This window comes from Ipomoea triloba, chromosome 5, assembly GCF_003576645.1.
Source record: "Ipomoea triloba cultivar NCNSP0323 chromosome 5, ASM357664v1".
In the NCBI taxonomy this organism is placed as follows: domain Eukaryota; kingdom Viridiplantae; phylum Streptophyta; class Magnoliopsida; order Solanales; family Convolvulaceae; genus Ipomoea; species Ipomoea triloba.
In genome coordinates, this window is record NC_044920.1 from 28,923,701 (window position 1) to 28,942,717 (window position 19,017).

A 19,017-nucleotide genomic window follows, 5' to 3' on the forward strand; every position below is an offset into this window, starting at 1 on the left:
CCATTTTTTGCTACACTTAACCCCCTTCCTCCATACCACTACCTCTCTATATCAATTTAAAACAAGAAAACCCCAAAATTATTCTCAAACAATCAATTCAACAACGTTAACTTATGGTGGTAGATCGGGTTGGAGACGCTAGCTGACTAAAGAAACACAAAACCTTTTTTGTCCAAAACAGTAGTTACTTCTCAGATATATTTTGGTTGTTTCTATGCATGCAAGCACTGAAAAGTACATTCTGATCATTTTTGTTTCTTCTTACACAGTTACACCCGTATATGGAGAAAGTTACATAGTCCTGTCAACCCCTCCCTTGCAGGTCTACGTTGTCTTGTTATCCTCCAATAATGCATGCAATTCACTTTCTCAGTTGAAAATGTAGAGAGAAAAAAATATATGCAAAAAAAAAAAAAAAAAAAGACAAAATCCTCACTTAAGACTTCTGGCAATCGTGTGGTTCGCTTCCTGCCACGAACATTGTGGGTTTAGATTTAGGTTGAACTCTATTTAAGCAGAAGACAGAAGTATATAATTTGGTGTCGAATTTAGATTGACTCGATTTACCTCATCATAAGTTGAATTTGTAGCTTATGAATCTTTTATTTATCGTTTTAAACATTTTTATTCTTTAACAACTGTTTGGGGAGTACTCTGGAATTGTTTTTTAAATTGATAGTGGGAGCCTGGGAGGAAGAGGAGTGTAGAGGAAGGTAAGGGGGTGGGCTAAGACTTAAGTGTAAAGTTCAAATGATTTGTGGGGTGAAAAAGTGTTATTTATTTATTTATTTTTAAATTAGAGTATTAAATGAGTTTAGATGATTTGTAATGAGTGAATGCCTTTTCTGGTCATACTTTTATTGGCCAGTTTCCAATTTTAGTCCGCTTTTGTTATTTTTGTTATTATATGTGTTCCACTTTTGGTCCAGCGTTAGTATTTCCGTTAGTTGGCTGTGTAATTCAGGGGCTTTTTCGTCTTTTTATGTTTTGGGTTGCTGGAAGGATGCGATTGCGATTGCGATTGGATTAGGAATTTGCATCATCCTCACCGCGACCTCCGGCTGAGGTTGAGGAGTGGAGGCTTCAGAGGAAACGATCGGCGGTTGAGTTTCGCCGCGACCGATTTCTTCGATGTCATCCTCACCGCAAAAATCGGAGACAACAAAGCTTCAACCGGCGCCCGTTTGGCGACAGAACACGACTAACGCAACAATCATGGCCCTGAAAGAGGAGATCTGAGAGAGAACTTTGAATGATGTGAGAGATCCGGCGACCTCCCCTGCTCTTAGCGAGCGGTATTGCAGCAGTAGCTGGTGGCGGAGATCATGTTTTCGTGGAAGCCGCCCACAAGTGTTCTCTTCCCGGTGAGCAGCTATGGCGTCGACGATGCTTGGTGTTCGGCGGCGGCATCTCTCCCTCTTGCTCCTTGTTTTCTCGACGGGCAAAGTAGACCAGCGGCAAGGCCGTGACCACGACGCGGTGGTCCATCTTCAACCATCTCTCTTCTCAGGCGTAAACAGCGGCGGTGGCGTCTTCTCCCCCTGTCTCCGGTGGAGCTTGGCGGCGGCGACAGCTCAAGGACGTTCTTCCTTCTCCTTCTCCGACAGTGAGCTGCTCTGGTGATGGCATTGAGTGTTTCGGCACGTTGGAGAAGGAGACCTGAAGAACTCCTCATTCAAAGCCAAATCACAGTGCAAAGAGTAAAGGAGATTAGACCACCAATGCATGAAAAGACCAAAATATCCCTATTTTTTACGTTCATTTGACGGAATACTTAACGCTGGACTAAAAATGAAACACATCTAATAAATATGGACTCAATGTGGCAAAAATAACAAAAGCGGACTAAAATTAGAAACTGGCCAATAAAAGTAGGACCAAAAAAGGCATTTACTCATTTGTAATTTAGTTATAGTATGAAATTTCTTGAAAAGTTTTGGTGAAACATCAACAAACGATAAATTTATATCAAATTTGTATCATTCTGAGCGTATTCAAAGCAAATGAATGATTGCTGCAAAAATGTCACAAGTTGACTTAGAATCATAAAGTTTTAAGTTTGACTTCTTATAAGAATTATATATTGACATTATATTTTTTTAATTTAAGTCAATCAATTATGATAATTTATGTTGATTTACCTTCTTGTGGTCTTTTATAGATTAGGGTTACAAGTAAGACATATTTCACTTAAAATGTATTTTATTTTAAATAGAGACGGCAGACTTTTATGTAAATCAAAATGGTTTTATATATATGATTTGTGATAATATTATTAGGGTTAGATATGTATAATGCTGAGTAAGCTGCACAGCCCCACAGGCTACAAGTTGCAAAGCAGACAATATCCAAATGATGTGTATTACAGTATGTCAGTATCCAATCTAATTATTATAGAATGGACCCATAATACGAATTATGAAAGCAGTCCAGCAATTTACACTAATGTTTTTTCTTAATTATTATTAATCAAAATTAAATCTCTCGTAGATTCTCATTTCTGAAGACACAACCAGTACACCTTTGTCAGCATCTCTGTCTTTCTCTCTCTCTCTCTCTCTCTTCACCAAGAATACGTTCGTGGCTTTGCTGGCTTCACCTAACGCGGTGCCCTCCGGCCCCACACGTTCTCTTCTTCTCTCCTCTTTTCCCTCCTTCAATCCCCCGCCCCCGCCATCGAGCTCCATAGCTAGCTAGGCGCCAAGGGTTTTTGCGAGGGTTCCTCTTTTCTGATTATACGAGGTTTTGGCAAGAAGAATTCTGGGAATACGAGGTTTTGTGTGCTGGTAGATGGCGGCGCAGCACGCGAGCACGGCGGCGGCGGCGGCGGCGGGAGGCGGGTCGGGTCCAGGCCCGGGTCAGTTTGGTGACACGTCTTTCACGAAGGTGTTCGTGGGAGGGCTGGCGTGGGAGACGCAGAGCGAGTCGCTGCGCCGCTACTTTGAGCAGTTCGGTGATATACTTGAGGGCGTCGTCATCACGGATAAGCATACTGGGCGTTCCAAAGGCTATGGCTTTGTGAGTCTTCTTGATCAATTGGCTTTGCTTTGTATATATATATCACTCTCTTTTATATTAACTAAAGAAACAGCTTTTGTGTTGACTTTTTCATTTCGTCCTGTGCTCTAATTCTTAGTTAATTCTTTGTGTTTGATTGATTCGTTATGCTGCCTGCCTGGTTGTTTGTTGTGTTGATCTTAGAGATGTGCAAAATACTTGCCCACATAGCGGAGTGGTAAATTGCGGTGACTCTGTCGGGTGGGGGGACTAGTGCCCGGTCCCGAGGAACCCCAATATATGGTGCTGACTCCGTTAGGTGGGAGGACCAGTGCTCGGTCCCCGAGGAACCCCAATATATGGTGGTAACTGCCATGCTGTGGCTATCAGACGCACGGTCACATTTTACTACACAATAATCAATTGAGCTGTCCGTGCGGGCCAGATGCTTGTTTTTGATTTTGTAGTGCCCTAATGAATTGTGGCATCATATACATAGGGGAATTTTTTATTTTTGGGTTGGAAAGTGGTGTTTGGACCCAAGAGATACAGAATTAAATCTGCCTAGAAGGCTAGAAATAAGAAACCAATGAGCATAGACTTACCTCTCTTTGGTAATCTAGCTAGTATGCTGCAAATTTTATGTTCTATGTTGCATTCATGATGTGGACTTGTGGTGGGTCTGCATGGTCACAATCTTTTTTCTTGATGCTTATTTTTACTGAATCTAGCTCTATTATTTTCTTGGTATTTACTGAATACGATCTCTATGGAGGTTAGGTGACATTCCGGGATCCTGAAGCTGCTAGTAGGGCTTGTGCCAACCCAAATCCAGTTATTGATGGTAGGAGGGCGAACTGCAATCTGGCTTCACTTGGCCGACCCCAACCATTTCTTCATGGTATCATCTCGTCTCCGTGGTTTTGGTTGATTAGCCAGTGTACTTTCTTTATATTACTGGTTTTAAATTTAAATACATGATGATGGGGTGATCAATGTTATTTTATCCATTGTTTGTGCTGATGACAGGATCTTTTAGGTCAACCCTCCCCCATCTCGGGCCGCAGGCTTTTAGAGGTGTGTACATGGGGAACCCCGTTTACCAGCTGCCAGTTCCGTATGGCTATCAACCTGGAGTGCCTTATCCTGCATATAGGTTAGTTATGTAACTTCACTAGCAAAGGGTTTGATCCTGCCCCGCGTGCCAAGGTCTGAATATGCATTGCTTGCTCATTATCGGATTTGTCTAGGTCGAACAGAGAATTCCAGTTCCACACTAATATAGAATCATCTGATTACATGTTTTTTCCATTGACCTTTCCAGGTGCCAAGTGTGGCAGACATCTCATAATCTTTGAATTGGTATTTTCATCTCCAACACTTCGAAGTAGAACTTTGCTACTTTAAATGAAAAAAGTCTTTGCTGATCCTGTAAATCTTTTGTTTCTGAAACCTAGTGTACATCTAATTTCTTTGGCAACAGAGCTTAGTTCTCAATCTAATAAAACAAAATACGTTTATGTGGCTTACCATTTGTTATTCAAAGTACTTTTCTCAACCTCTTATCTGGTTTCTGGTTATAATTATTTAAACTAAGGGGGTGGGATGTGAAGTGCTTAATTTGTTTGGACTTCTGCCTACCCTGTATATATCCCATGTAGAAGCCATGCTATATAGCTGAAGTTTATCATAAACTTCTTTCCCCGTTAAAAAGCATGAATGATGGGAAGCGAGAGAGTTAGGGCACCTTGCAATTGTTTCTCTAGTCTGTCTTACAAATATATGATCCTTGTATAAATTTCCTCGTGATAATGTGGGAGAAGCGGCTTGTTGAGATTCTGCTAGTCTCAAACATTTTACACAAATGTCGGATCTTCAGCCACTCAGAAAACATCTTTGCATACACAGTTTACCAACATTTTGCTAACACAAACATGCAAATGTTGCTAGTTTCGAACATCTGAGTTGAAATTTTTTGGTTGTATTTAATGAATTGTTTATGTTTTACCTAATGTTTGACAGGTACCCAGCTTATGCCCCTGAATATGCATACCCTCAGGCAAGTCTGGATTCCGAACTCTAGCTGATAATGGATTTAAAAATGTTTTCGGAGTACTTTGAAATTGAAATAGTTTCCAAATCAGTTTAGTGAGCACTAAATGTCTTGGAAAATGTTACAATGAAATGTCTTTGCTGGCTGCATTGGTTTGTACTGGCTTCTGAAATTGGGAAAATTGTCTTCAGATTTATGGCTTATCAGGCACAAATCCGTTGCCAGTTGGTCACATGTCTCCCCAACCTGGCAGTCCCGGGTATACAATGATGCGGGGTTATCTCATGCCGGGTCCTCATATGGTACAGTATCATAGACCTAATGTTAGTGGAGCAATCACAGACGGGACTACTACTGCAATGCAAATACCATATCATTCAGGTATTGTAGCTAGCATCGGTGCTTCTATTCATTTTTCCTTGCATCTTAATCTCCACTTACATGGTTTTGAGCATTGAAATAATGAGCGGGGTTGCTCCTCAGGTATTGTCATGCCGTCTCCGGGTCAACCACAGATTGCAGTCCGCTCACATTTACCCCCGTTCCCTCAGGGTAGTGGCTCTAATCAAATGTCGGGTTGAATTGCGGGTGGAGGCCGGAGATGCACCATATCTTCCTTCATCTTGAACTTGTAAGCTCCCTTGATGTTGGCAAATTATTGTGTGGACCATGGTCCACATAGTGCTGTGTGGACCATAACAAAAAATACATTTTTAATATACTTAATGTACATTATTTGTGTATTGAATGTACATTATATAACATTTAGTACACAAATAATGTACATCCTCTGAATACAATGTACATTTTTAATATACTAAAAGTACATTATTTTTATACTGAATGTACATTATTTGATAGTATGATCCACACAGTTACATGGACCATGGTCCACACAATAATGATTGCTCAATGTTTCTGTTGGCTTCACCTGTATTCTTAAGATGGTAGCGTACCTCCTTTTGATTTTCGACTAATCCCTTTATCGATGCTCCTTAGCTTGTGGATACCGGAAATCACTGAGGTGCAAAACGAAAGTTCTTACTTGAGGGCGGGCCGACTTTTGAATCTGACCTTTGGAAGTTAAACTGAAATGCATTGAAAGGTAGTGTTTGTTCTTGCAATCGAATTCCTCTCCTACCCTTTTAATTTGTCACGGTAAATTTACATATATATATAAACCAACCACTCGACTTTCCTCTGTAGGTCTTCCAAAGTCGGTGGCCACCAATGATAACTAAAATCAAATCATTGTAAAATATATCGCTCGCTCACTCTGGTTACATGGAACTCGGCAGGCTGCTCCTCCGTTTGCTGTCTTCTGTTCTGTATAACCGACATTTCATGCCGGTCCATTCCAGTAAGTAATCGTGATTGCAGGAAGCTGGTTTCCTGCAATCGCACGTTTGGGAGAATCAACGTATGATTCTTGAATGGTGTTGGTCCGGCTCGGGTTGTTGGACCAACAATCTCGTCCTCTCATGTCTAGTGTCAGTTCATCATCATTCATACCCCATTCCAATTAACTACATTTACTCATGTCTCACGTCTAGTCTAGTCTAGTTTTCATTCGGATTAGAATTAGTGTCACTCTTTTATTACTGTTAACACAGAAAAAATTTCTAAAGTGTATTGTATTAGCATTGAAAATCCAGTACAAGGTAAGAATGTATAATTGTGTAATGTGGGTAGAATAATCTATGGAGAAATCTTATGATTCTTTGCTTGATTTAAATATTTCACGACCACTTGATTGTTTGCATGAAATTTACTCGAAGATCAAATGCTTTGCTACAAACAAATTTGGTTTGAAATTTGAAATGTTTGTAATTGATTACTCGAGCTTGAAATACTCAAGAAATCTCGAAATGGCTTGAATTTGATTTAGGGGTGGGCGTTTCGGGATTCAGTTCAATTTTATTTTTTTTTTTGGTTTCAGTATTTCGATATTTAAAAAAAATAATATCATTTGATTTAACATTATAGTTTGGTTTCGGTTTAGTTCGGTATTCCGTTTGGTTTTAGAACCATAAATTTTAATATTTCTTAATTTTATGAACACAACCAAACAATACACATATTCACGTAATTCAAATCTAAAGTTTAAATATTATATAACAAAATAGTAATTCAAAATTTAAATAAACTACTACGTACTAATTACCAAACATTAGTTGATTTTTTTCACAATAGACTCTTCGGTTGACTCACTTATTAATATTTGGTGTATAAATGTTAAGCGTAGTATTGTAAATTTACTTTTTGAACACAATCCATCATCGCTAGTGCAATGATGAATTGTGTATAGAATGGTGCCGGGGGGGTTATCTCATGCCAGGTCCTCATATGGTAGACCTAATGTTAGTGGATCGGAGCAATCACAGACGGGAGTAGATAGTAGTCGAGGATATGATGTTGGACCAACAAAACAATATATTCGATCTTCTCATAGTCTAGTGTCCGTTCATCATCATTCATACCCCATTCCACTATAATTAATTAACTACTACATTATTTATTCAGGGATGAAAAATGAGCACGAAAAGATAAAAAGTGCAACGTCAATAATAATTTGAGGATGAAATGTGAGTATGATCAACACTCAGTGACGAATTCTATGTTGGCGTTGCACTTTTTGTCCATTCGAGTTATACTAGAATTGTAAATTTCATCCCTAATATTTTATTAGTAAAGCGACAAAAAATGCAACATCAATGATAACAAGGACGAAAAGTGAATATGACCAACACTTACAAATTTTACAATTACCCTATAACCTAAGGACAAAAAATGTAATTTTCTAATTTTTTTTTATGATTTAAAATAGCTTTACAAAACTTTTTTAATAATATAAAAACAATTATTTTAAATAATTAAAAAAAAAAACAGAAACAAAACAAACAAAACAAAAGTCGGCAGTCACAAGCTGAGACTGCCGGCTTTTGTTTTTTGTTTTTTTTGTTTTTTTTTTAATATTTAAAAATTATTAAAACTATTTATAAAATATAAATTAATTTGACAGGATGACTAAATGTGATACAAATTACAAAGTTTTGCACTTAATTTTAGTCTAAGAAGTAGTAACCTGTTAAACAAGTCGTTTAAGATTCAATTGAACTTTTTTGCCGGTTTAAGAGGGATGAATGAAATTTTTTTTAGTTAAGGGGCCTAATTGCACTATTCACCGGATTTAGGGGGCAAAGAGAACTTGAACCACACAGAGTCCCAAACTCAGGAGTAATGATCTGAGTTGTGTTGTGACATATCGTCCTCTCGTTTTTAAAATCTTAGTCTCAAACTCAAGGCAAACTTGAATCTTGAACGTGATTGAATGACGCAATTGAAAGTCCATAAGAAATGTGGTTTAATTGTTCTGTGAAGAGTGTATCAACTTGGAGAGTTTGGATGATGATATGCATGAACCATATCAAGCATTTAACAATGGAGAACTCACGGCCACCGAAGAAAAATCATGGAATAACCTATCTTTGTCATCTGACCAAAGAATTTGGTTCCACTTACAGTTCATATTTTTTGGCTGCTAGGCATGGCCCTTCCCAAAACATCAGGCAACCGGAAACTACTTCATTAATCACCAGCTGATAGAACGCAGCCAAAAATGTCACCGTCTATCCCCTTTTTGGAAGCTTTATGCCATGAAGGAGATGTGTTTCTGAGTATGATATTTCTCTGCTATGCTGACTTTATAGACATCAATAAACATCCACATCAAATCAAATTGTACATATTTTCATGAATTATAATTACACAGTTAAAACAAAATCAAAGCCTCAAGCCAGCAAAATCCCCAGCCAGCTTTAGCTCTTGAATTAGATTTTACTAGTTTAGCAGCTATAATGAAAAAAATTGTGGATCTTGAATGCAAAAGAAAACTTAAGATTCCTACAAGAATATTTATCTGGATTAATTATTAGATAATAAAAGAATGAAAAATCAATAAAGAAAAAGGAACCAGACCCCAAAAAATAGGTTAAGTTAAACTCCTGATCACCAAAGGGTTACAAGGAACAATACCAAACTATATAAAGTATGGTTTACACAAAAAACTACTCCAATCAAGCCTTCATCATCGTTGTAGTAGACTACATGAATGCCACTTCAATATCATCACCAACACACTCTAAATATTCATATAATGATATGATCAATCCACTCAAAATATTGAGATGAGAATAAATAAGGAGAGAGCCTGGCCGAATTAATACATCAATCAATTTAATCAAAATCATCATTCTAAAACCCAAGCCAACACGCCATATATATAGTGTAGGAATCCAAACAAATTTGTTTGAAGAAATGCAGCTTAAAGGTCCTCAATTTAAGCTGCGTCATCCATTTAAATCATGGCTTGAATAGTGAGTCTAAAAACAAGATTCGGTTAGAGAAAGATCTGCTCACTGGAATAGTCACTGTCTGTGATCCTAACAACACTCTGACTTACATTCAATGAAAATGAAAATGGAGGCTACGTGTGAAGCAATGAATTTCCCAATGTGTTCTGCAGAAGCCAAGGCAATGAATTCCGTATGTTTATAAATTCTTCACTCGGTAATTTCTCCTTGAACATCTTTAATTGCCGATTCATCTTGCCCTTAGTTTCTTCATCGGCTATGCTCTTTCCCATCCACAGAACCTAAGTTAAGGAAAGCAGGCAGCAGGTTAGAAGAAACATCCATGTTAATAGAACAAACATAAAAAAAGAGAATTGAAGCGAGAATTTTTTTTTTTTCACCTCGACAATAATAGGAATTACTCTTTTAAAGTATCCATCCTGATAATCTCTAGTATTTAGCCTGAGAATTAAATGAAACCAGGTTAGGACAGGACAATAATACTGAGTTACTTGTAGATGATTCTAATTGCTAAATCAACCTAGACCCCCCAGAAGTACTCACATGTAGTCAACCATGGAACAAAGCAGTTTGTGGGCAACTTTGGCTTCGGCAGTCTCGCGTCTCATTGGCAAATGAATTAGCCAATGGTCTATATTCTGCATACATGCATTATATTATATTATATTCAAGAAGTTAAGTCCGAAATGCTCGGCATTATATATATATATTTTGAATCAAATCACAAAGTTCATATATTAATTATATTTGCGGGCATGCTAATTACCTCGTAGGAGTTAATTTCTTCACGAAGGAAGAAACATACTTTCCCATAAGCACAAACAGCAGCTTCTTTAGCAATCAAGTGTTCATCAGGGTGCTGAAGTATAAAGTCCAGACTGGATAGTCCATCTGCAGATCAGATCGAGAGTAGACGACAACGTTGGAACATTTTGCTGGCAGTTCACAGAATGCAGAAAAACCAAAAAACTATTTGAGCTACCTACCTTGGAGATACTGCTTAAACGTTTCTCTATCAAACTCAGCGTATATGCCAATTGCACAGGCAGCAACCTGCAGGTGAATGGAAAGTATCTGAGCATAAGTAGTGGAAGCTAGCTAGCTTAGCTTGTGTACGTGTGATAACTACACATTGAATTGAAGCGAAGCGGGGTGTAAACATACAAACAGAAACCTAGCTAACTAGCTAGCTACCTGTTGAATGTCTGGATTTGGACCCTTGCAAAATTCCAACAGGAGTGGGATACCTTCTGCATATTGCCTTACACCCTGTTCTCTGCATTTCAGTGCAATCTCATTAAAAATCTTCAAGGCCATACTTCTCTCTTCAATAGCTCCATCCTTTTGCTGCATGCATGCAAAAACATAATATTCCTAATTAGGAAACATTAGAGCTAAGCTACGAAATTAATTAAGATAGTAGCTAGTAATTATATAAGTGATATGATCTGAATTGCAAGGAAGCTAAGTGACGTACCCACATATTATTTACATAAGCAATTTTGGGGATGACATTTTGCTCATAAAGCCTTCCTATCAAAAATTTCAAGCATTTAAGAACCTGTATGTTTCAAAATATTTATTAGAAACAAAGAAATTTCACACTAGATAGTGTTACGTTCAAATTAAAATAAATATATATACATATATGCATGCATCATGCATGCGCAGCAAATCAATCAATATATGCTTCAATTCATATATTCGATCAAAATTAAAGGAAGTAAAACACTTGCTTCTTTGCAAACATCATCCTCCTCCTCCTCCTTTGCCAGTTCAGGCTCCCTAAAGTCTTTGCCATACTTAGCTAAGATTAATTTTCTATCTCTTTTAAAGGTGAAGCATTCTGAGAGAACCATCAATACGCTCTCAATTATTGCTTGGTTATCATCAGGTGCACTAGTTGTAGCAATCTGCAAAAAAATATATAAGATACATACGTATTTCAAAAACATACATTAATTACTACTTACTGTAGTATGTACGTTTAAAATAAAAGAAATTAATTAAAGAAAGAGAAAGAACGTATTTACCTTTCCAAAAAAAAAAAAAAAACGTACGTACCTCCATGGTTTTATTCAGTGCCACCAATGCTTGTAGTTGAACTTCTAAGTATGGTGCCTATGAGAAGCAGCAGCAAGCAATTTCATGTATATACATCTTTAAATTAAAGGGTTATATATATAATGTCCATTACATACTAATTTTCAGTTTCAGAATTGAATTGAAGATAATTAATATAATAATTTACCTCTAAGGCTTCAATCAACCTTGGGATCATGGTCTTATTAGCCAAAGTAACGATATGCTCATTTTCCGCAGTAGTAACAGCTGATCGCAGTAGCTCGGGCATTACTACAGTACGTACAATAAAATAATGTTTAAACATATATAGATCAAATAATTAATTATTAAACCTTATATAACTACATACATACATACAAAGCTTGAACATTACATAGAATGATTAGACCTAGCTAGTTTAGATAAAGCTCATATATAGTCAATAATCTGTGATTATATTATTAGCTAAGTGGAAACACCAAAGCTATGCTTACCTGATATTGCAAGTACTCTAACTTCTTTATCAATAAATTTGAAATTGGCAATTGGACTTACAACATCTAAAACCTGCGTGCAAGCATTATATATATATATATATATATATATATATATTAGTCATTATTTTTAATTTATTTCTCTGATCTGATAGACTTCAATTCATTATATTGCTAGCTAGCTAGCTAGCTAAGAATACCTCCAACGCGCACTCATGTATTCCTCCGTGTATAACAATATAGGACACCGTATCAATGGCCAACCAAATCTTCCTCACAATAATGCCTTGTTGCTGGCAATCCCCCCTATCAGAATGAAGATGTACGTACATGTATATTACCAAAAGAATAGAATGAATTGAAGACAAATTTTCCAGCCATATATTAGCTAGCTAGATGGAGCATATGAAAAAGCAACATTTTTTATACAGATAGACAGACAAATAGTACGTACAAACCTAGCTTAGCTTACACATGCATGCATCATGATCTAAACTGATGGCTTATGGCATGCTTTCCACACATGCATCTATCACATTTAAAATTAACATTTATATTTATCATTAAGCTATGAAAAGTTAAAAGTTTAAACCAATGATCTTCTTCCAGATTAGTGGCTTCGATCAACGAAGGCATACAAGTATTCAGTAAAGGAAGAAAGTCATCCTCTGATGAATATTTTCTGCATAATTCTGCCAACGCCTGTGGACATATATATATAGTACATATTTTAGATAGAGTTACGTTGCTGCAAGTCAAGACCAAATAAAATTACATATAACATACCTGTAACAAAACACATTTCACTTCATCATCCGTATCAACACCTACAAGTTGTGCTTGAAGAGCCATAAAAGTCTTGCAAGACATAAAGATAAGTTAGCATTTAGCATACATGAATATATAACCAATTAATTAAAAGGATTAATTTAATTAGCTTACTATATATATATATATATATAGTTACCTTTTCAACATGGACTACACTTTTTCCAACAGCCAGTTCAACCACAGTGATGCAGTGTAGGATTTTGGCAACTAGCATGCGATTGGAAACTTCCTTTGATCTTAAATTGTTTAGCTTGTCTATAACAGTGTCACCGAATGGTCGAAAATCATCCTGCATATTCACACAAGCTAGAAGTGAGATTGGTTACCATCCACCAAAGTTTTATATTAGTAGGACACAACTAACATTAATTAATCCTGCGGGCCTTAGCTTAATTAATTATATTGTGAAAGATGGATGAAATAAATAAATTTATATTATAATTAATTAATTAATGTGGAATTAGTTACCTTGGCTGACTCAGCTAATGAGGCTAACCCACTCAATGCTGCTTCTATTGTCTTTCCTGGTGTCTGGACTAGAGAGAAAAAAAAATGTGTTAACAATTATTCCATTCCAATCAAAAAATTAATATAATGGACGACGTACATCTTAGAAAGCATGCAATTTGAATTAATGCCACATTACCTCCAAGAGCACACACAATCCCCTTTGCATTTTATCCAGGTATGGTTTGAATATATCTGAACAACCATTCTGGCAGAAGGATGACATTGCTATTGTTGCATGTGTCTAAATAAAAAATATATATAGATTTTAATTAATAGCAGCTAGGAAAAAGCACACATACAGATCAGAGATTCCATGAACCTTGCTAATATATTGCAAAATAAAATTAAATTAAATTTAGTGAGAGAGAGATGTGGTGATCGAGGGAGAGAAATCTATCTATCTATCTATCACAATTACCTGCCGTCTGGGGTTGGCAATGGCTTTTAATAAAGCAAGGATAACCTCTTCATGACATTCTTCTTGAAAATAAGGTTTTAACCACTTTGAGATTTCACAAAATGTATAGAGAGCTGTGCAGCACACACTAAGGACCCGATCATGAATTATTAGCTCCATTGTTTTTTTGACACAAGGTTTCAGGTTCCGTACTAACCCCTGATTAAAAAAAAAAAACATGTACAACAATATAATAATGAACCAACCATGAACTTAAGCTAACTACTAGGGAAAGGGAATGAATTAATAATTAATAAGAGGTAAGTAGGTATGTATTGTCTGTCACTAGCTACTCACCTTTGAGGGGATCAAGCTGGGTGCAATTAAACCCAGGGATATAACTCCAGTGTAACGCTTTTTCCAATCATTGTCATTAAAGTAATTTGGGAGCAAGTTAGCCAGACAAGACACAACTAGATCTTGCCCCAGTACCATTGCCAGTCTCCTCAAACTATGGTCAGCAGAAGAGGACATAGGCATTTTGCCTGCACCCATTTCATGAACATCCCAAGAAATGTCATCCTCAACCCAAATCACGTGAAGCAACTGTGTGAATAACTCCTCAATTGCATAACTGGGAAAATTCCGAATCATTTCACGATGTTGATCACCGCCCTCACCAACCGTGATCAATAACTTCACTATCAGGTGTCTCATATATTCATTATTCATCTCCGGGGGAAACCATTCATTTGCCAAGGAGGACATAATACGAGGTGTGAACAGCTCTACCTTTTCTCTACCCAAGATATTAAGTGCATCAAGAGCACTAAGCGCAAGATCTTCATCATAAACAACATCCGGGCCCCCAAATACGCTGATCACTGCGGCCAACAACTCTAAATGATTTGGAGTATGGAAATGCAACATCAGTTTTGCTGCAGCACCCGCGATTGCGGTTTTGGTTCTGTTATCTGCAGATGCCTCCTTCAGCATGGAGTAGAAGGCTAGACCTAAATTGCCAGCTGCGGGTCTAAAGGTATCCCACCATTTAGGAATAGGAATAATTTGGGAGAATAAGATACCTGCTACCGATTTTTCTTTGGGGGATAGCCATTCGAACATAATATCCACCAACTCTGGCCATTCACACTGCTGGGAGGAGGCAATGATGGACACACATGCACACAGCCCTTTGAGTATGTCCCATTCTTGTTCCCGCCTGAGTAACTGAAATAACAATTCCTTGCACCTTTCTTGAAAAGAAAGGTGGATGTGGGACCATTTTCCTTCCACAAGACGCCTCAGTAGAGTGCAACAACGAAATCTTCGTATCTTTTCCGGGCTCCTCCTGATGGCAACGAGGAGTCTAATGGCCAAAACATCAGTATATTCTTCCATGGCCGCGTGAAAGAGGGAATCCGCCGGACGAGAGACTCCTGTGTCTTCGGAGAAGAGGTCGGTGACCACCTCAAAGAAAAAAGATTGATCTTCTCCCATGAAGTTCTTCAGAGAAAACGCCATCCTGAAACAATAAACAAGAAGGTGGGTGAGTCCTTCTTGGAAAAAGAATAAGCGGGCTGGGGGTTTTTGAAGGGTTCATTCAGCTTCTCGGGGGCTTCGCCCTTCCCTTTTCCCAAAATAAAAAAAATAAAAATTAAGCTGGAAATAAACATCTGAATGATCACAGCCCAAAACGTAGCTTTTGATGGTAGGACAGTTGGGACGGTTGGTGGTTTTAAGCGAAGTCGTTCAAGACTTCGAGCTCAGCAACTAACCAGGCAATTGGCCTAGTCCGACGACATCATTTTGTGTCCAAGCAGTTAGTTGTTTTTCCGATTATAAATGTAATTCAATTCAGCTTGTAAGGGATGTTTTTTTTTTGGGAAAATACAAATTGGAGGGCGAACCCAGGCTGATGGATAAGAAATTAACAAACGACCTACTATGTTTTCAGCACTCACAACTCCCATTTGATCATTACACACAAGAGTATCGCAGCCATGGGTGGGAAAGCAAAAATAATACAAGGCTCCATCCTATTAGGAGCAAGCAAAGCCAAAAAATCAGTAACAAAGTTTTGTTCACGGAAGACATGTACAACCACCGTGCACCCACTTCTGCGAATTAACTCTCTGCAACAAACTTTCAGGGCTAGCTCCCAGCTGATGATTGCTTTCGTTGGTATCATTAAGAGCCTTTTCCATCTCTTTGCAATCAGTCTGCACCAACGCTCTCAGTTCAATTTCCCGAGGGTTGATGGCTTGGAATGAGAAAGATCAACCATCAATCCATCTACCATTTTTTGTCTCTGAGGACAACGCCTCCTCCTGCAAGTGTATCCTCTCCTCTAAATGATCCATCAACATTAAGAACCAACGGAGAATCGGTCTGTCTTTTCCAACGAATCCATCTTGTTACGTATGTCCCCGGGGTTTCCCTGTCTCGAGGAGCTAGCAAAGGCTCTCCTGATCTCCATTTCTTGCATTTTTAACCACTCCACTTTGTGTTGAAACTCTTTTTTCATGGCCCCCAAAAGCGACTTCGTTACGCCATTTCCACAGCCACCACATGATAATCATGTGAAAGAAATACTTCAGTCTGCTTTGGTTCTGGACAACACATTTTCCCGAATGTTGGTTGAAAACAACGCATCAAATCCCTTTCCAAATGCTATCCGCAACTCTACACACCCTGAAGATATGATTATCATCTTCCTGCCTCTCCTGGCATGTCTCGCAATTGTCTCTGGTCGTGAAACCCCTTCTGCATCTCTCCATGTTTGTCATTAGTTTTCCTTGCTTTACGAGCCAAAGGAAAGTACAGATACGGAATACAACATTTCTAATTTTTTCTTCCCACTCTCTTCTCTCTCTTTCTCTCTCAATTTCTCCACGATCTCTTCTCTTTGTTCTTGGCAAACTTCCTAGGGCATTATCTAATTAATAGCTAATTAATTAGTCATGTATTCAGTTTTCAAATAATAATAATAATAATAAGTCATGTATTTGTGTTGTACGGTATATTGCATAGTATGGAGGGAGAGTGTTTACCATTTCTTATGCAGAAAATGGTAATCCTATTGTAGTTTTTACTTTATTGTAATCACATTGTATGTAGTTTTTTCTTCCCAGTAGTTATACCGTGGACCATCGTGGACCATGGGTCATGACTGATACTGCATTTATGTTAAACTGTGTTCAAAGAAAACTGAAGTTGCGCGGAACAGAGAGGGGTAAGGAGGGAACCTTCTGTAAATGAGGGATAATGGTACACTAAAAGTTGAATAAAATAATTTGCTATACTCTGCTGCTCCTAACAACTTTAGTTTTTTTTTTTTTTTTTTTAATTTGATTTGTTTTTATTTTTTCCTCCTCTTATTTTCTCTTTCCTAATCACACTTACAAAAACTCCTAACAACTGAGAAAAAACTCCATTGATAAGGATGCTTTAAGAACATCCTTAATAGTGAATACATTTTGTGGTTTTTGAGAAGTTTTTGTAAGTGTGATTAGGAAATAGAAAATGTGAGCTAGAAAAAAACAAATCATATTTTAAGGAAAAAAAAAAGGTCTTGTCGTGAGGCGGCTAACCGGGCGCAATAAGTGGCCGTCAAGCAGCTCTGCGTCGGTGGGGCCCATTGGCCACTCCTCCCCTTGCAAATAAACTCTATTCTTCTCTTTCTTCCCTCATCCATTACTATTCCAAAAACTCAAAAAAGACTCCTATAGTGGATGCTCTAAGCTAGCTAGCAATAATTGAAGGTAATATAATAATAATAATATTTATTATTATTATTATATTGAGGAAGGGTGGGTGTAGTTTAAGATGATGCATCATCAGTAGTTGCTACCTCCCTCCTGCTGATCCAGCTGATTAGATGAGATGAAAACATGCGTGCATGCATGCGTTAAATCATTAAATCATATACTTCACTAATACATGCAAATTAAAGGAGGAAAAAAGAAAGAAATTAGTGAAGGAATTGAAGATGAGATTCAGGAATACCTTCTTCTCCAGCTGCTGCTGCTGCTATTATTGGCTAATATGTGGTTCGGTTCTTCTTGTTCCTCTTCCTCAATGATATCATCTGATGAGCGAGAATTTTGAATGCCATCCTGCTCCTCCTCAGCTATGTCCTCCTTATTATAACTCTGAGCATGTGTTTGGAGTGATTTCAACAATCCTTCTCCCTCTTCCTCAAGAAGCTTTACAAAACCACTTATCACATTTGTTGCTTGGAACCTTCTTTCATTCTCAAACAGCTTTGAAGAATTTGGAACTTCTCCATCAATGTAACCAATAATAACACAAGACGAAGAAGAAGGGTTATCATTAGTAGCAGCAGCATATAAAGAATTTAACAGTTGTTCTGATTCATCTTCATCAACCTTGTTGGGTTTGATTGAAACAGGAACCTCTTTTGTTGTCAAATACGATCCTAAAGCACCAAGTTTTGGTAAACTCTCAATTGGGCAATAAACATAAATTGCTTGCTCCATAAATACAACTGTTGTGTTTGGGAATTCATGACCAAGCAACCACAAGAAGAAGCTACACGATACTGGACGGTTTGAGCCTGAGGTAATCACCAAAACATTGGAGTCTCCCCATAATTCCTTTCTGTATTTCCTCCAGTTGGAATACAAAAATGTCAGCCTTTGTCTAGGAACAGATAACAATCTTTCCCTAATCCCACCTCTCTTTGCTGTCTCAAGCTGAATCTGAAGCTGAAGCTGAAGCTTAAATTCTTCTTCTGATTCATTATAACATTGCATTTGGTGCTGTTGAACAATCAGCTTCCGCACCCCGCGACTCACACCCGCAATCATGTAGTGGCAAAAATAAAAATAACCATTCAAGCAGCTCAACAAAAGTTTCCATCTGGGAATCTCATCGTCAATACATCCAACAGTTAATGTGCAAAGAAGAGCAGCAGCGAACAGCCTTTGCCTCCTACACTGAATAATCGAATCCAACTTGGAAACCCCTTCATCAGGGTTAAGTAGTAGTTCCACCGATACAGGAATATTCATCACCCCCATTGCGTAGTCCCCCAAATTACGCACCCCAGAGAAGCTCTTCTCCGGGCACAGAAAGAAAATGGAAGATGGGGTGAAGACCGCCGTCGATCCCGCAAGATCTTCCTCGAACAGCCATAAAAAAAAGTCCCGGGATGGTGATGAACTGGAGGCCTGTGCCGGCGTGGTGACGACTATGATATCGGAGTGTCCCCAGAGCTGTTTATGGGTTCTCCAGCTAGAGTAGAAAGCGATCAAGCGCTTCTTGAATAGCTCT

The 19,017-nt window shown here is 38.0% G+C and overlaps 2 protein-coding genes across 2 annotated transcripts; one reads left to right on the forward strand and one right to left on the reverse strand.

The window, feature by feature from the left end:
- Nucleotides 1-2,498: 2,498 nt before the first annotated feature.
- LOC116019910 (RNA-binding protein 38-like) lies at nucleotides 2,499-6,785 on the forward strand. Its single transcript, XM_031260291.1, has 8 exons — nucleotides 2,499-3,018; nucleotides 3,778-3,898; nucleotides 4,027-4,153; nucleotides 5,020-5,056; nucleotides 5,242-5,431; nucleotides 5,534-5,681; nucleotides 6,050-6,155; nucleotides 6,257-6,785. The coding sequence occupies exons 1-6, from the start codon at nucleotides 2,791-2,793 to the stop codon at nucleotides 5,629-5,631; spliced, it is 801 nt and encodes a 266-aa protein (XP_031116151.1). The 5' UTR covers nucleotides 2,499-2,790; the 3' UTR covers nucleotides 5,632-5,681; nucleotides 6,050-6,155; nucleotides 6,257-6,785.
- Nucleotides 6,786-12,233: 5,448 nt separating this feature from the next.
- On the reverse strand, nucleotides 12,234-16,198 carry LOC116020532. Its single transcript, XM_031261002.1, has 8 exons — nucleotides 16,096-16,198; nucleotides 15,838-15,982; nucleotides 14,077-15,244; nucleotides 13,459-13,563; nucleotides 13,281-13,343; nucleotides 12,949-13,101; nucleotides 12,768-12,839; nucleotides 12,234-12,287 (listed from the first exon to the last, which is right to left on the reverse strand). The coding sequence occupies exons 1-8, from the start codon at nucleotides 16,196-16,198 to the stop codon at nucleotides 12,234-12,236; spliced, it is 1,863 nt and encodes a 620-aa protein (XP_031116862.1).
- Between the last annotated feature and the right edge of the window lie 2,819 nt (nucleotides 16,199-19,017).